Raw genomic sequence first — 18,524 nt, 5'->3', positions numbered from 1 at the left:
CCCCAGCACCCTTGTCCTCCCCCAGCACCCTTGTCCTCCCCCCAGCACCCTTGTCCTCCCCCCAGCACCCTTGTCCTGCCCCCAGCACCCTTGTGCTGTCATCGTTCGATCGGGACGGCTGAATCTCCGCTCTCGGCGCTGCTTCCTCTTCAGCCTCCGACGCTGCTATGAGGGGCGGGCGACTCTGCGCATGCGCTGCCTCGCATCATCGGCCGATTGTGTGCATGCTCGCACAGATAGCTTCCTGGCCTGAGGGACCCGGCGGTCACATCTGCGCATGCGCATCAATCGCCCATGTCTGTGCAGTAGTGTGGGGGGAATGGCGGCCGTTAGGAGCGGCGGCGAGTGTGAGGGGAGCGGCGTGTGGGGGGAGCGGCAGCCGTTAGGAGCGGCGCCGAGTGTGAGGGGAGCGGCGGCTGTTAGGAGCGGCGCTGGCGGCTAATGCCGCCGCATGTTACAGCAGTCATGTGGGGGGAGCGGGGGGGGGGGGAGCAGTGACGTCACTTCCGTTTCACATTTCGTCTCCCATCTCTCCAGTTTTGTCCCATCATAACTAGGTGCCACTAAAGAAGTTTCACTTAAAAAAAAAAGTATATTGACACAAAATATGTATTTTTGGAATGTAAATGATAAAGACCTAGAGGGGAATTTAAGAAAAATTTGTCATGCTAAAATCTCGTTATTCAGAAACAAATCATTATAAAATCTTTTTATTATTGACATGCAAGGAAGAAAATAGATATTCATGGTAAGAACATTTTGTTGAACACCAGTCGGATTCACACAATTCAAAAAAAAATATTCTCTAGAAATCCCCTTTACTTTCCCATTTTCCTCATAATCCCAAACATCACGGTTAAACCCTCCAGTGGTTTTCCAGCCACAGACAAATATCCACAGCAAATCGTTTTTATGGGGACTCAATTATGGCTGCTGTATTGAACTTCCTTATCAACACTCTAGAGCTCAATCCAGCTTTAGGATCCCCGCAGCATTTCATTTATGGCTGATCCCTTAACAAGCCCCTAATAAGGAGTAGCGTGTGATCTTTGTATTCTATGGGGTTTGCTGTTGGGGTTTCGGCTTCTAGGGCTGAAATTTAAAAAAACCTATTAAAATATCTCATACTACGAAGCAGACATTTCAGATGGTAGAGAAGTGGGTTTTATATGGCTACTGTAAAGTGCTTATCTTTATTGCAAATCTAAATCGCCAATACTCAATGGGACTAAGGATTTAAAGACACAGGCTCCATATTTTCTCCCTCCGTCGTTGCAGACACACGGCATCATGTGGCTGTGATCTGCCACCCTTCTGACTCCTCCTCCTGCATCGGAAGCCATGACCAATCCAAGGCCTGCGGGGGTATAGACAGAAATAACAGGCCAATCAGAACGCTGAATCTTATAGGCTCCCAACCACTCACAGGACTTTAAAAAATAAAAATGAAGCTCAGACTGTTGACATAGATACTGTGCCCGCCCCGTCGGTGCCCAGAATGTTCCATTCGTTCACAATTCACATGGACAGGGGGTAAGTCAGTTCACATTTTAATGTCAAACATCGCTATTGCCCTTATTCAGACTGATAAGAAATGTACAGCATCAGTAGCAAATTCCTCTTATCTCATTAGTGGGAGTCTCACGCATGGGAATCCTATAAGTTAATATGATCCGTGGCCACTCCCTCTTATGATACACAGAGTGCCTATTAAAATAATCGGGTCAGTGACACCTTCCCCTTATGGGATAAGAAGGTATCTTATGTACAGGATTCCTATAAGTTTATAGGATCAGTTTTGCCTCCCTTCTATGTGATAAGACTTGTATTGTACATAATTCCTGTACATTAATAGTCAGAGGTCCCCCTCTCATCCAATAAGAGCTTCTTACACCCAGGATTTCTACAAGTTAAAAGGGCCAGTGGTGCCTCCTTCTTATTGGATAACAAGGAATTAATAGGGCCAATGGCACAATCTTCTTATTAGGGGCATCACGCATGGAGGGAGAGGAAGAGCGGGACAGGAGGATGACGAGAAAAAGTGGTGCTTGAGTGGCTGCGAGTGGGGGTATCGGGGGGACAGGAAATGGGGGTCCGGGTGGCAGTTACCATAAGACTGATGTCCTGTCCTCTCAGCGAGTTCTTCATTGCAGACTCCAGCTGCCCACATAGACTCCGGGACTCGGACAGAATATCCTCACTGTGAGAGAGACCCTTCATTATAAGAGGAATATTGTGTCTCTCCACTTCCATTCACTCTCACTCATTCCATTCTCCCTTCCACTCCCTTTGTCTCTCTCCCCCATCGCTGCATTTCTAGCCTTCCATCACTGTGATGGTAGGGGGTAACCAGGCTCTCACATAAAGGCTAAGACCGTTTTGTTACCTCTGATCCGTGTATAAGGGTTCAAGAGAGTTAGCTCTTGGGCCCAGTAACATTGTACTGTTTCTATATACTGTCTGTAATAAAAGTATTTTTGGTTTTTTTCCCTATCCGGGCATGGCAGCGAGCAGGGATTGCTAGAGTATGAGTTTCAAGGGGTGGTTTTGCGGAGGATCCGTTAACATTATGTGCTTAGGAGGTTGGGGTCCGGACTGGTCGGTTCACCTATAAATGTACCCGAGAATCATGCCTGATTCTCGGATACATGTAGGCACATTGTCCAGGCAATATCTCCCCTTGAAAACGCAAGCGCGACTCATAACTAGGGTACCCTGCTTCAGCACAACCCAGAGAGGAGAATGATGAATAGGGATGAATAGGCATCTCTGTAGCTGAGGGAATCCCTAGGTTAATGGGGGTACCCCAGCTAGTGCCAAGGTGACCCAGAACCAGTGTAGGGTTTGTGGGTGCCACCAACCGTATATAAGGTTGAAGGGGGGCTCTGAGAGTCAAGACTGAGTCCAAAAGATAGTGTATGGGGAATAAGGCAGCTAGGTATAAAAGTACAACATCTTTCTTATTCTGTCCCCTGTACCCAGAGACTCAGAAGTATGTTAAACATATACCTTAGCATATTAAAATATATTTTAATAATGTAATGTAATATGCTTGTTACATTCGGAACCGATGTCCAAACAGGCTGCCCGAGCTAACCCATAGGCACCAGTGAGTCTGCTGGACATCGGAGTTCAAAGCAGTCAGAGAATGCCAGAGGTGTGAATAGCATTTGGTCAGCGGGGAAAGGCGGAGTACCAGGTCCGGAGATCAGTGGCAATCGTCCTGGCTGCCACTTGCTCTGCCAGACATGGTGGAGCCTGTCCCAGCAGGTGGCATTAAGATAGCCAGGGAGAGAGGTGGCAAACTTGCACATGTCACTTAGCTATTTTAGATTTCCCGCTGACCTGGCTTGGCTCTGATTGGTTGCTTGGGAATTTTCCCACACGTTGATTGGTTACTGAGTTTTGTGAATGAAACTCAGAATACTATAAGAATCTGTGAGCCAATCAGATTGTAGTTCTCCGGTAGTAAGAGCGCAGGAGGGCTTTTCAAAGTTGCGCTTGCGCGAATAGCAGAGCAACCGACTTCAATTTCAAACCAGAAAAGCCTGCCTGCGAGAGGCCAAGTCCAGCTTTCTGCGGCCAAGTTCTCAAAATCGAACGTAGTGGACACGGCTGTGAATTCTTGCCGATTTGAGTTCCAGAGGATTTGGAGTAACTTGCAGTCAGGAGGGACCAAGTTCTCAGAAGAGAACGTACCAGTGGCGTGTGGAACTTCGACGATTTTGGTACCAGGAGATTCCGGGCTAAGTCCCGGTCAGGGTAAAATTCTTCTATAGAGTTCCCTGCACCTAGGAAAGTCTAGTTTTTGACCCCAGTCCCAAAGTGTGTCTTTTTGTCTGTATTTTGTGTATCATTGTGTGTAAGCGAATTTGTGAGAATAAACTTCAATTTATTTCATTACCTTGTTTTGCTCAATGTATGATCCTGGTAAAAAGGTGTGAATAACCTGGTCTCCCGTGACAGGCCTTATTTACCGGTGGCAGCGGTGGGATCATTGAGCTTTATGCTATAAAATCCTGCTGGGAATTCAAGCATAAAGACGAACTCGTAGATTGCGAGCTCTCAAAAAAGTAGTGACTTACACACATTGCACAAAGCATGAAAAGCGCAGGTTCTCTCTGTCACTTTAAGTTTAAAGATGGATAGATGATCAGGTCGTTACCGGACCTGGGACCATCCCCGGATCATAACCCGGTGTGAGGGATACGGACTACCAACTGCCGGTCGGGCAAAGACTTTGCTGGAGAAGGATTTCGAGCGACATGAAGCGGGCATAGCTTCACCTGCTGAGGCAGGGGCCACCATTCCGGCCACGGTACAGGAAGATTGTCCAGCCCTGGTGGAAGTGGAGGCAGAGGAGGTGGAGAAAGGGGAAGAAGAGGAATCAGAGAGCGAGCAGGAACCAGGGAGTGCAGCTGTAGTAGCCCGAATTGCTACCGGTCTCCCTGCCGCAGAACTTACTTCTCTCCTCTCCACTTGGGGAGAGGGGGTCACCTTCGAGCAGAGGTTGCAGTTGACTGCAGCCTCTCATGGTGTGCATCCCCAAAGACCCTGGCGGAACCCAGAGCAACCTCCCCTGCCAAAAGGTGTCACACAACAGCTTCAGCAAGTTTGTAGATGGCACTGACAACATCGATGGATTCCTCAAGGTTTTTGAGGATCAAAGTCTTCGGTTCTGTGTGCCAGAACGGGACTGGGATTTGCGGTCGTCGCCGCTATTGATGGGGATCGCTCTGCAGACCTTCCAGTGGATACCGTCAGCGGACAGCAATGACTACCAACATGTGAAGGCTTTATTACTGTGCCAGTATGCCATCACTCCAGAGGCATACAGTGGCATGTTCGGGTCTGGGAACAAGACCAGCCGAGAAATACTTATGATTTTTGCTTCCCGACTAATCCAGCATGGCACTCTGTGGGTGGAAGGATGCCAAGCCAGCAAGAACCACAGCTTACTGGACTTAATGTTCAAGGAGCAGTTTCCACAGCAGTGGCAGCCGGAGGTGAGGGATTGGGTCTTGACAAAAAGCCAGCAAAAGCCGGGGGACAGCCAGCCTGGCTGATGAGTACGTCACCAGCCGTGCGCTGTCGGGCAGGAAAGTGTCTGGCCAGAAATGAGCCAATCCGGCTCGGACACACAAGGGCACGGAGTCCCACAACGGTACTCCACATGAAGCCGAAAGCAGCTGCGGAGGGGAGCACACCCAAGACTACAGAGTTCAGGCACGAGAAGTGGTGCTACCAGTGTAAATCGGACTGGGCACATCAAGCCAGATTGCCCTGAGCAGCACCATTCCAACAAACCCCCTCAGGGGCAACGCACTCCAGCTGCAAAGCCAGTCACCGCCTTACAACTGGCACACACAGAGAAGCAGCGGCCAGCCATCCAGAAGTGGACCCAGACGGAGAGTTCTACCCCTTCAGCAAGTGGCACAGCAGAAGCGGCAGACAGGCATCAGGTTGCAACGGTCGAGTTGCATTCCAACGATGTGAGGAGAAAGCATTTGTGGCCAGTGACCACCGGAGCTCGCCAGGCAGCCGGCTTGCTTGACTCCGGTGCCACTGTTACTCTGGTGAGACCTGATATGGTCAATCAAGAGGATCTGCTCCCGGGAACAGGGATTCAGGTCACCATGCCAGATGGGGGACATAGGTCAATCCAGGTCGCCCTGGTGTTCCTTGACTGGGGCGACAGTCGAGGTATGAGAGATGTGGGTGTTTTGCCTGGGTTGGATACTGAGGTGCTACTCGGTAACGACCTAGGGCACCTAATCTGCTCATTTGCGGAGGAGGCTGCTCCGTTTGCAGCCATCACCAGAAGCAAGAGCAGGGCACTTGCCCAGGCATGGGAACCGTTGGTACCATGCCCACTGAGGATCTCGCCGTCCCCCTGCATTTGGGACAAACAGCTCCAGGAGGTCTCTATGGAGACCAGGCAGGTAAGCCAGACAGTCAAGACAATGTACTGACCTTCCTTCCAACTTGCCTGTTACCCCATCACCCGACTTAGTGACTGAGGGAGAGTGGCCAGAGCTGGTGGAACAGTTCAGAGAAGAGGTGCGGTCCCGACTTGGAGGGCATGAGACGCCGGGCATCAGTCTGCCTCTGAGAGTGGGTCAAACCGGTATCTTTGGCACCGTGATCTCTTGTATAGGGAGCATGCCACCTACCGCTCCAGATAGCGTGGAGAGGTAGGAAACAGTTAGTGTTACCCAGGGAGTATAAGCAGCAGTTACTGCAGGTAGCCCACTCCATTCCACTAGCGGGGCATCAGGGGGTAAATCGCACCAGAGCCCAGCCACATGCCCAGGTCTTGCAGCGTTTCTACTGGCCGGGGGCATTTAGGGCAGTAGCAGACTTTTGCCAGTCCTGTGATGCCTACCAGCGAGTAGGTAAAGCGGGTGACCGTGTGAAGGCTCCCCCGAACCCAAAACTGGTAATTAGGGAACCCTTTCAGAGAGTAGCTATGAACATAGTGGGACCTCTGAAGATCCCTAGCTGGACCGGCAAGCGTTACATACTCACGGTGGCGGATTTTACCACCAGGTACCCTTAGGCTGTAGCACTTGCCACCATTGAGGCGAGTGCAGTGGCTAAGGCATTGATAGTGATTTTCTCTAGAGTAGGATTTCCTAGTGAGATTCTAACTGCTCAATGGTCGCAATTTATGTCTGAATTGCTTCAGTGTCTCTGGGATGCGTGCGGGGTGAAGCACCAGCACACAACATCTTGCCACCCCCAGACAAACGGACTATGTGAGCGGTTCAATGGTACCCTAAAGCAGATGCTTCGGGCATTTATAGAGGCTGAAGGGAAAGGCTGGGAGACTCATCTGCAGCGTTTGCCGTTTGCATACCGAGAGGTACTGCAAGAGTCCACTGGCTTCTCTCCTGTCGAGCTTCTATATGGCCACAGGGTCCGGGGACCGCTTGACCTATTCTGTGAGGGATGGAAAGACTACTGCTACTGATGCTTCTGTGCTTCAGTATGTAGTGGATCTTGGGGACCGGTTAGAAATGCTTATGGGGTTAGCACAGGCTAACCTCAGGGAGGCGCAAACCAAGGAGAAGACTTGGTATGACCAACATGCCCATAGCAGAGAGTTCATCCCTGGGCAGCAAGTGCTTGTTCTGAAGCCCACACAGCAGAACAAACTGATGGCTGCCCCGTATACTGTACTCCAGCGGATGAACGAGTGCAACTATGTTGTACAGTTAGATGGACAGGAAGACATAGGACCTTTCACATTAATATGTTGAAGGAGTATTTTGAGAGTGTGGCATCAGTGATGGCTATCTGTAGCCCACCAATGGGGGACCCGGCGAGCCAAGCTCTGCGTGACCTCCTAGGGGAAGCTAGGCAAGGGGGCACAGTGGAGCAGGTAGAAATAGGGTCTCAGCTCAGTGCACCCCAGCGGGTGCAAGCACGATCTATGCTAGAACAGCATAGGGTCCCGTTCACTGATAAGCCAGGCAGGACACATCTCTGATCACCCAGTCCACACCGGGGATCAGAGTCCTCTGCATAAGCATGCCTATCGGGTATCAGCAGAGGTGAAGGGGAGTATAGAGAGGGAGGTAGAAGAGATGCTGGCCCTAGTGGTAATTGTCCCGTCTCAGAGTCCTTGGGCTTCTCCGGTAGTTCTCGTGCCCAAGAAGGACGGAACCACTCGGTTCTGTGTGGACTTTTTGTGCATCATTGTGTGTAAGTGAATTTGTGCGCATAACCTTCAATTTATTTAATTACCTTGTTTTGCTCAAATGTATGATCCTGGTAAAAAGGTGTAAATAACCTGGCCTCCCGTGACACTCACTCTCTTCTTCCTTGCTCCCTCTTACTGTATATTTCCTTGTCATCTCATCCTTCTCTCACTTCCTTCTATATCTTACATCCCCCTATGCCATGACTTTACTCCTATCTTCCATACTTCTGCTCTTTTAACACACCTTTTTGTTCTTCCACTCTTCTCCCATCCTTTCCTCAATTCTTCATCTCTTTCCTCTCCCTCCTTTTATATGCATTCTCCATCAACTTTCCATTCTGACATTCTGTCTCTTATCCCTCACGCCCTTCTTAATTTATCTCCTTCAACGTGTCTGCCTCTTCTCATCACTCCCATCTAATCCCTGTATGTCTCCCCCCCCCTCATCCTCATCTTTCATTTCCTCCTCTCCTACCTTTCTTCCCACCAAACCCCCCTCTCTCATCCTTCCATCCAAATGTTACACTCGCCTCTTCCTCTCGTAATCTTGTGTTAAGCTGGATGGCAGAACCGGGGGCTGTGACAGCAGTTGGGATGGAGTCCCAATCCGAGATGTCCCCAAGCTGTCCGGACTGCCACTAACAGGACCACGCACTTTACTCTGCAGGGATAGTCACATATCTAAATTAACCTCTGTATAAGGGAGGTGTGAGGTATATGGTCCCCATGCCCGTGTACTAGGAGGAGGTGAGAGATGTGTCTCCCCAAAGTTTGTTTAGTAGAAGGCGGTGAGAGGTATGTGTCCCCAATGCCTGTTTAGTATGTAGACGGAAGGTATTTGTCTCTGGTACCTCTCTAGTACAGATGTAGCCAGACTTGCTATCCCCGTTGCAGAGGAAAGCTGCGGGAATGCAACCGCAGCATGCCCTAGAAGTAGGGAATCACATAGTGGGAGGTCCGAGATGTACGTATGGACCCCATGTGTCCAGAAGTATGTAGATGGGGAGGGGGGATATGTGCCCATGATTTCTCTGGTGTATGTAGATGGTGGTAAGTGTACCTGATGCCTCTGCATTTTGTGCTGTAGATGGGAGTATATGTGTCCCTGATGTCTAGAATGTAGATAGGCGGTATATGTCCCTAAAGTCTCTGTAGTATTTAAATTGGTGGGGAGGGGGTGTCCTTGATGTATCTGCAGAATAAAGATGGGGGTATGTGTCCCTGATGCCTTGGCAATATGTGCTGAAGATGGGGCTATGTGTCCCTGATTTCTCTGTAGTATGTAGATGTGCGTAGATATTCCTGATGCATTGATAGTATTAAGATAGGGGGTATGTGTCCCTGAGGTCTCTGCCGTAGGTAGATAGGAGATATATATGTGGATAAAGTCTCTGTAGTATGTAGATTGGGGATGTGTGTCCCTGATCTCTCTGCAGTATACAGATGCAGGGTATGTCCCTAAAGTCTCTGCAGTATGTAGATGTATGTGTCCCTCATATCTCTGATAGGTATGGGTCCTTATGTAAGCGGATGATAGGTGTTCCTCACACACGCTATCTTCAGTAGGTTCCACAGCTCCTGTTGCCTCTTCTCCTGCCTCTTCACAACCATCTTTTCGTCTTCCCGCATCTGAGTCATCACCTCCTTCACCCTTGGGGACAGCTCAAGGGCCTTCTGTTTGCAAACCACGGTCTTACTGTGGAGAATAGAGCACAGTCAGTGAGGTTGGCACTGGGTCCCACAGGGCGCTGAATGAGAGGGGGCATATACCTGAGCTGGTCGTATATGAGCAGGACCCTCTTCTCGAAGCTCTGGATGGCCTGGAGCAGGAGACGCACCATCTCCTGACTGTCCCCTCCTGTCCTCTGATCTGCAGGGAGAAAGCCAAGTCAAAGACAACTGTGCAACCCACTCTTGGGTGGTATCTTGACTCATGCATCCCCCAATGGCATGGGATCCTAACATTAGTGCAGGCACCTCTGCGGTAGAATCTTGCCTGACCTCAGTGCATTCACTTCTGCAGCGGTGTAGCCCCCCTCTGGGACCACTATAGAGTTATGGGGTTAATAACCCTAATGGGTTAACTGCGTGGGCTCACGTATGGTAAAGAGTGACTTGGCAGAAAAGAAGCCATGCCCAGGTTATGTCAGGTGATCAGTGATGTCATCGGCAGGGTATATAAGACTGCCCCGAAGGTTCTAGAACTCAGGTCTCTGGAAGTGACAGTTGGTGGGGGCCTCACGATTGGTAATGTATATATCTTTAAGTGTATACTTAATGAATTTAAGTTATTTAAAAAAAGTGTATACTTAATGTATAATTATACTGTCTCCCTGTTTGTTATTTTATAGTGAGGGAAAGTGTCCTATCCAGTTAGAGTCCGTAGCCATGGCACTACAGAAATGTATAGACTCACAAAGAAGAAGCCTATATCCTATAGCTATTACCCAAATAGTAGCCCTGGAACCTAGTTGGATCAGCACTGCTAAGAGATGCACTGGTCCCTCAGAAACAGAGTGCACGCCGTACCCTGCACCAGGATAATGATCCCATGGTTCATGATATTAAGGGTAACCCAAGATGGGACCCAATTGATAGAGCGTTATGGACGCTACGCAGAAGATGGCCACTTAAGATGACAGTAACAGCAACAAGCGTAAATACCTCCCTAGCGCATTAAGAGTGGGTGCTCATATGGGAAGATATAAATAGTACAAACACTGTGAAGATACAAGAAGTATGTCTATTATGGATAATGTCAATGTGTCAGGAGCATTGTGGACGGCTCTCAATAAAGCTCTTGTTTGTACTATAAAAGTTCCTGCCTCCCTTCATTATTCCATCAGCATATCTACGCCCAGCTTGCGCGGACCCAGCACCCCGATAAGGTATGAGAAACTGAGCAAAGCCATGTACATAGTCAACTGATGTTAACTTCTTAAGAACCGGGCCAGGGGAGGTTACAATGGGATCCTGACATTAATGCAGCCACTTCTGAGGTGGGAATTGGTCACTCACCAGCCACACCACATTTCCTCTCCTACCCCCTTATTATACCTCTCCCTACAAACCGTGACATCCTGCTCCCTTCCTCACCTCTTGGCCTCTCTCGCAACCTCCGATACAGATCCCTTGCCTGCTCCTCTCTGAAAGAAACAGATTGTATAGATGTATATAAATAGAAGTGTGTGTGGGTGTCTATGAATGTGTATAACTATATGTATATACAGTGTGTGTGTCTATATATGTATATTAAATATGTGTCTGTGTGTATACACACACACACAAACAAACAAACACACCCTCTGCCTTCATCCTGAACATTGTTAAGCCCGGGGAAAATCCAGATTCCAGAAAATGGGGGTAATTGCTTTTTGGTGTGTTCTGTATTACTTGCCATGTCAGACTCATTTGCATTTTCAGAAGTACCTTTTCAACTTTAGCCAGGTATATCGTTCAAGCTTTTATTGTATGGTTGAACCTACCAACACAAGTATCACTGTACATCTTCCTGATCACCCGTTGCCACCTTCCTGCCACATTGAGGCAGTGAGATAAGGATTTAAGGGAAGGATACACATTAATTAATAAAAAAGCAGGATTTCGCAGTGAATACAGCACAATGGACCCCATCCAAGTTGTACAAAAAGTAATTTCCCGAAGTAATGAATACAATCTACCATTCAGTTTAGGATTTGGAGATTACGAAAAAGCATGTGATTCTGTCTACACCTCAGCAGTCCTTGATCTATCTTGAGGAAGGAAACTTCCTCTTCCGCCTGAGGCCTTAGTAGATTCTAGTGCCTCACTGAAGTCTATCCATGGAAAAAGTATCAACTGACCAATATCGTAACCGTGAAAGATCTTCTAACCAAAACTGCTAGAGCTGAGGACTTCAAATGAAGCATCATACATGACATCACCGGCTTCCTTGATAGACAGAGAATCCTTACGGATTGTGCTCCTGTTTACACCAGACTGAGGGCCATGCATGCCAAGAATATCATAGGCTTGAAAGTTGTTCCAATATTAGAATACTGTCTTTTGAGTTTCGACTATGTTCCCTATCCATTGGATTCTGGAAGGATCCATCCTCCAGAGGAATCGTTGCCCCCCCAGGTAATTCTGGCAATAACCGGATTCATCTTTGGAGGATGTTCCCACTGGTTGGTATCTTGATCAGAGAAGGGATACAATCGCTCTAAATGCTCTGCACTTGAAACCCTCGTCTGGATGTAGCCTTTCATTATGATTGATATATCTGATTACTTGGTGGACAGGAAAAACCGTTACTGCTTTTTAAGGCAAAAAATACTCGATCCGCTGTACTAAGATCTTGCTGGGCATCCTCAATGTCCATAGCTTGTCTCATACCTCTAATGGAGTTTATCCACAATTTGTACATTTACATTTTCAGTGATTTCTGTGGCCTCTGTTTCTTCTTTATGAAGATTATAGCCAGTCAGAGTCATAGGTGCCTTGTATATCAGTCTGCAGAAGAGGATCTTGATCTCTTATAAGCTTCTAGTCAGAAAGCCTCACAGGTCTCCAAGACTGAAGATTTTAGCCATGAGAAAAACTCATTCATCTGAGCTGAAGATTTCTCAGCTGGGAGAGACTTAATGCAGGTGGGGCAAGTTTTCTTTGCCGAAATATTAGGTAATTCTTAGGCCTAGAAGCCACCTGTTCAGGAGCATTAGTAGCTGACATAATGAAGCTCAGGAAGCAGCAACAAGCAGCTGTGAGATATTAGCTTTTGGGTGAGGTTTTGGAGTCATAACGAGGAATCGGAGATTACTTCTGGTCGTGGCAATACACACTTCCAGTTGTGCCGCACGGCCTATGGCCCGACCGGGAACTGGCCCCAGAAGCTATCTCCTTTCCATTATTCTGGCACCTAGATGGTTTTGTGTGGTATCATAGCAGGCAGGGTCCTGAAAGAGGTAGACCTTGATAAGCAGATCCAGACTGTTTTGCGTGACGTCAGAGCTGGTAGGGACCTGGCTTCCAGAATTGTCTCAGACCTTGATCAGATGATCCAGATGGTTTGCATGGCGTGAAAGCCGGCAGGAACCAGGCTTCAGAGGATGTATCAGACATCAATCAGGGAATACAGCCGGTTTGTACGGCGTGAACCTAGCTCTAGGAGGATACATTTCAGACTTCTATCATAGGATTTTGTATATGGGTGGGACCAGCATCCTGGAAGCCCCCCTGTAACTCCAAGGTCTTCTTTCATTGTTGGAGCTTCTGAGAGAACGACTACACACACAGGTCAAAAAACAGCTCTTACAGCGTAGTGGTGGGACATAAACCCCATTGTGTGTACTGGCATGGGGACAATAGACAAAATATACAATGTATATAGATAGATTCGAAAAGGACAGGCACTCCTCATTGCTAAAAAGTTGGATTAGCTCAATGTTTCAGCCCATACACGATCCTCTCAAGAGCAACCTAACTGTGAATAAAGCAAATCAGTTATACCCACCACCTAGAATGTAGAGAAGCAAGGAGCACAGCTGGGTTGAAAATCTGCAGGAAGGTTCCTGTAGAAAAAATGAATGAAGGGCACAACTCCGTTCTAAAACTGAGGGTGGTTTATTTAATAAGTGCACAGGGACAGAAACACAGCCCACACACCGACATGTTTCGTCCCACGGGACTTTATCAAGGTGTATCACATAACACAACCTCCTTACCTTTAATAGCCCCAGTTCGCGCCAAAATCGCCCGATTGGGTACACTGCGCATGCGCGCCAGTGACGCGTCGCATCTCCGTGACACCGCCCCCCCTCTGGCACAAGTCCTGGAGAGTAGAGACCACGTCACTGAGATGCGTCCGTTTCCACCGTGGAACGCATGCCAGCTGGGCTCCCATCGGATAGAGGCGGAAGGGGGTTAACAAATACATTTTTTTTTTACATTTTTTTACACAACAACTTTATTAGTTAAAAAAAAGAAGACAAACACATTTAGCCCAGAGCTGAACATTGCAAAACCCGCAATGATAGTTCAGCATAGGGGTACAATAAAAAAGAGAGAAGTGCTCACATTTGATAACCTATGATAAATAAAGAAAAAAAGAAGAGGATGTTTTAGCAATCCAAGAACTATAATTGGACTTTAATCATGTTGAATGGGACTATATTATAATCTTAGTATATAAGTAGTATAAGTATACCTACAAAGAGTACCATAATATGATAACTATAATACTATCAAGCCATATCTAATCAATAAACTTGAATTGTACTTTTGAAGTCCAAATATAGACTGATTTTATGTGATTGACTGTGTAAGGTAATTTTATATGGAAGAAAAAACTTTTTTATTTTATTATCAATTAAAAGAATATATTTTTTATGCATATTTATTTTCTCTTATTCATAACCCATATAAAGATGGTACAGAAGGACATGGAACATGGATTCCCCCATCAAGACATATGTTAATATTTAAACAAATGATCGATGTATATTAGCATCATAAAGAACCCTCCTCCACTATAAAAAGTGGGAGAGGTCCCAATCGATATTCATGCCGTGAGGCATCCTGGTTCTTAATGTGAAGATCCAGAATGCCTCACGTTGGTCAAGCTTCTTGACTCTGTCACCCCCTCTGGGTGACAGCTGAATGGACTCAATACCTTGAAATTTAAAGTTTTTTAATCCACCTTTGCTGCAGTTGGTGAAATGTTTGGGGACAGGGTGGTCCAGGTTCCCTTTAGAGATCAATCGGATATGCTCCATAATTCGCACTTTGAGGTTCCTAATGGTTCTTCCAACATATTGGCCACCGCACCCGCAAGTGATGAGGTAGACAATATATGTGGAGTTGCAGTTGATAAATGATCTAGTGGCATGAGATTTTCCAGTTTGACTGGATACACATTTGTTTGATTTATTAATGTATCCACAAATTTTGCATTTCCCACAGGGGAAAGAACCATTAGGAACTGTATTGCAATGTACCTTTTTAGAGGAAAAGAGACTTGGGGTAAGAGAATTCGCAACCGTCTTGGCCTTCCTATAAACAACATTTGGACCTGCAGTAATATATTGTTTTAATATGGGGTCCAAGGAGAGTACCGACCAATGTTTTTTAAGAATAAATCTGACTTGTTCAGCTTGTGAGCTAAATGAGGTAATAAACAGGGGTGTGTCATTAAATCTTAAGCCTCTTTTAGAGCGGTGGAATAGTTCTGATCTATTGGTAGACGAGACCTCCTGAATGGCCCTTTTTAAATCATCTGGTTTGTAGCCCCGTTGTACAAAACGATCAAATAGTTCTTTTACACGTTCATTATAATCTTCCTCGTTAGAACAATTACGTCGTAAGCGAATGAATTGGCCCTTTGGGATACCTTTAAGGAGGGGCCCTGGGTGACAGCTGTTGGCACGTAAAAAGGTATTACGTGAGTTAGGTTTGCGATAAATGTCGGATTGAATAGATAAATTCATGTCAATGTATAGGTATAAATCTAAGTAGTGAATGTGATGGTGATTATATGTGTACGTGAAATTGAGATTATAAACATTAGTATTTAAAGTGTTAATAAAAGATAAAAGTGAAGTGACATCACCCTCCCAAATGAAAATAAGATCATCGATGAAACGTTTGTAAAAGAAAATGTGCTCCCTGAATTTGTTCCCATCTCCAAACACGTGGACAGACTCCCACCACCCCATAAAGAGGTTGGCGTAACTGGGAGCGAAGCTTGTTCCCATGGCTGTACCACGTGTTTGGAGATAGTGAACCCCATCAAACAAAAAATAATTGTGCGTTAACAAAAAGTGAATGGAATCTAATAAAAACGTTGTCTGTGCTGGTGATATGTCTGTGCGTGAAAGAAAGTGACCAACAGCTGACAGTCCGTATTTATGTGTAATCATTGTGTACAAGGACGTCACGTCCAGTGTGACCCAGATCATATTAGGTTTCCATACAATTTGATCAATATATGTCAGGAGGTCTCCACTATCAAGTATGAAAGAGGGCAGAGATTTTACAATGGGTTGTAAGAACCGATCGACATAGCGTGAAACACCATCCCCCAAAGATCCAATACTGGATATTATGGGCCTCCCCGGAGGGTGGATCAGAGTTTTGTGAATCTTTGGGAGATGGTGAAACACTGCAACAGTCGGGGTAGCATTAAATAAGAATTCTCTCTCATTTTCATCAAGAACACATAACATGGTTCCTTCATCAAGGAGTGATTTTAATTCTCCCTGAAATCTCTTAGTGGGGTCTGTTGTTAGTACAGCATAGGAACAAGTATCACAGAGCTGTCTCAAGGCCTCCCTGTGATAGTCATCCCTATGCTGCACCACTACCGCTCCCCCCTTGTCCGCATTCTTAATAATCAGATTTTTGTTCTTCTTTAGTTCATCTAGTGCAATACTTTCACCTCTAGTGAGGTTATCTTTGTAATGCGTATAACGCGGGGTATCAAAAGAAAAGCCCTTTTCTAGAAGCATAAGGTCCCTCTCTACTAGGCTCTCAAAAGTAGATAGGTATTTCCCTTTCATAAATGTGGGAAAAAACAGGGACCTTTTCTTGAGACCAGATGGTCTTCTCCCCAGGAAGTTATCTGGGTCGTACTCTTCCACCGAATCACCCCCCAGTTCTTCCAAGTCTTGGATGGTATAATGTTCCTTAAAGGATAAAAAGGGGTTACTAACATCTTCAACATTCTGAATATTTGGAACAGTAGTATTAGAACTTCTAGCGTCATAGAACTTTTTTAAGGTGCATTTTCGAATAAACTTATGTAGGTCAATTACAGTATCAAAAATATTGAATTTACACTCTGGTGCGAACTTTAACCCTTTAGTTAGAAGAGAAAGTTCATCTGAGGAAAGTTCAACGTTTGATAGATTAATAACACCATTCAAAAGTTCTTTTTCCGCTTGTGTGGTGCTCCTTTTCCTTGATTTCCTCTTCCCCCTTCTCGTCGCTTTTCGTTTTTTGACGGATAGCTCGTTGAGGGACCGTCATAGTGGGCCTCTGATGTCCCAGTTGGTTGTTCATAGCGAGACCTTGCTCCCTGCTGGCGTTGCTCTTTAGGCCTCTCCTGATAGGGAAAATTATTTCCTTGTTGTGAAAAAAATGAAACAGAGTGACTGGCATTATCTGAGTATGACAACTCAGACTCAACATTTTGAACCTCATTAGGTGAAGAAGTTTTCTTCAAGATTGATTTTTGTGACCAGGAATTGCTTCTGGACCTACCAGGTGTAGAGAAGCCAGACTGCTGGTCCCTACTCCCTCTTCTTGGCTGTGCTATTCTTTCCCATGAGTAAACTTGCTTTTTCTCATAGTCCATTTTATCACGTGAGAACTTTACATCTTTCTTTCCCATTATTTCCTTCTCTGCCTCCTTAATAAACAGGGCCAGCTTTTTGTCACTTTCTTTGAAGCCCTCCATTTTTGAAAATTTGGACAGTTTTGTTTGCAAGCATTTAATCTCCTTTCGTATCCCTGATTTTTCTTTATTTTTGAGTCTTAAGATAAGGTCAATGAGTTTGAATGAGCATTCATTCAGAATGGTTTTCCAGTCATTTTCGAACTCTTGACTAGGAAAACCAAAAGTGGGGGATTTCTTGATTCTGAGTCCCCTAGGGATACGTTTGACTCTTGCATAGTTTTCAAGGGAGATAATGTCCCACCAAAGTCTTGTATCAACAATCAATAGTTTTTCCAGCCTCAAGAAGTAATCATGCAAATCCGAGAGGTCCTCACATTCCACCTCTGCATTATCATCAAACAATCTCTGTGCTTTCTTTGTTCTCACACCATAGTCAAGGTAATTAAACACAAAGTCTGTATTATTAGAGTCCTGTAAAGTGTCCTCTGTACCATCCTCCGTCTCCATACTGAACAATAGATTGCACTGGTATTTAAATATATAGAGGAATATTCTGTGGGTATTACCACCATAAACCAGTACAAAACTCAATAAAAAATATGAGTATCCAACCCTACAGTTTGATAGGAGTTGCCCTTTTTTTTTTTTTTTTTTTTTTTTTTATAAAAAATATGTCGAGTCACACAGTAGAGCAATCATCCGATAGGATCCAACATGTATATACGTGAAGATAGACGCTCATACACGTGTATGGACTCACAAGCTGTATATCAACATATAGATAGATGGGAACTTCAATAAATCATTCCATCATTGTATAATGCAGAGTTAAGGGGGGACATATACATGGGACCTAGCGGTCAGTCAGCACGACTACCGCAGATATGGTTTACCCTGCTTACCCCCCTTAATATATACACTTCCCTAAATAGGGACCAAGGTAACAATAAATGAGGGCTAATGCCCATTACCTTTCCATTAAGTGTATAGGAATACGAAATCCATCCAGGTGAAGTTCCACTGCGTGCAGTCCTGATAGAAGGAACCAGAATGTAGAGAAGCAAGGAGCACAGCTGGGTTGAAAATCTGCAGGAAGGTTCCTGTAGAAAAAATGAATGAAGGGCACAACTCCGTTCTAAAACTGAGGGTGGTTTATTTAATAAGTGCACAGGGACAGAAACACAGCCCACACACCGACATGTTTCGTCCCACGGGACTTTATCAAGGTGTATCACATAACACAACCTCCTTACCTTTAATAGCCCCAGTTCGCGCCAAAATCGCCCGATTGGGTACACTGCGCATGCGCGCCAGTGACGCGTCGCATCTCCGTGACACCGCCCCCCCTCTGGCACAAGTCCTGGAGAGTAGAGACCACGTCACTGAGATGCGTCCGTTTCCACCGTGGAACGCATGCCAGCTGGGCTCCCATCGGATAGAGGCGGA

The 18,524-nt window shown here is 46.0% G+C and overlaps 1 protein-coding gene across 2 annotated transcripts in view; it reads right to left on the bottom strand.

The window, feature by feature from the left end:
• Positions 1-694: 694 nt before the first annotated feature.
• The window catches only part of IKBKB (inhibitor of nuclear factor kappa B kinase subunit beta), an 89,144-nt gene continuing 71,314 nt past the window's right edge, over positions 695-18,524 (bottom strand). Inside the window, exons 17-22 of one of the 2 annotated variants that reach the window (XM_075601539.1) lie at positions 10,802-10,851; positions 9,476-9,575; positions 9,254-9,401; positions 8,236-8,366; positions 2,110-2,200; positions 695-1,357 (exon numbers count right to left, since the gene is read on the bottom strand). In XM_075601539.1, coding sequence (XP_075457654.1) covers positions 1,289-1,357; positions 2,110-2,200; positions 8,236-8,366; positions 9,254-9,401; positions 9,476-9,575; positions 10,802-10,851 — 589 coding nt within the window. In that variant the 3' untranslated portion in view covers positions 695-1,288. The remainder of the gene's footprint in view (positions 1,358-2,109; positions 2,201-8,235; positions 8,367-9,253; positions 9,402-9,475; positions 9,576-10,801; positions 10,852-18,524) is intronic. The other variant, XR_012801793.1, reaches the window with a different exon arrangement.

Source organism: Ascaphus truei, chromosome 5 (assembly GCF_040206685.1).
Source record: "Ascaphus truei isolate aAscTru1 chromosome 5, aAscTru1.hap1, whole genome shotgun sequence".
Taxonomy (NCBI): domain Eukaryota; kingdom Metazoa; phylum Chordata; class Amphibia; order Anura; family Ascaphidae; genus Ascaphus; species Ascaphus truei.
This window is presented reverse-complemented; position numbering and strand designations above follow the sequence as displayed.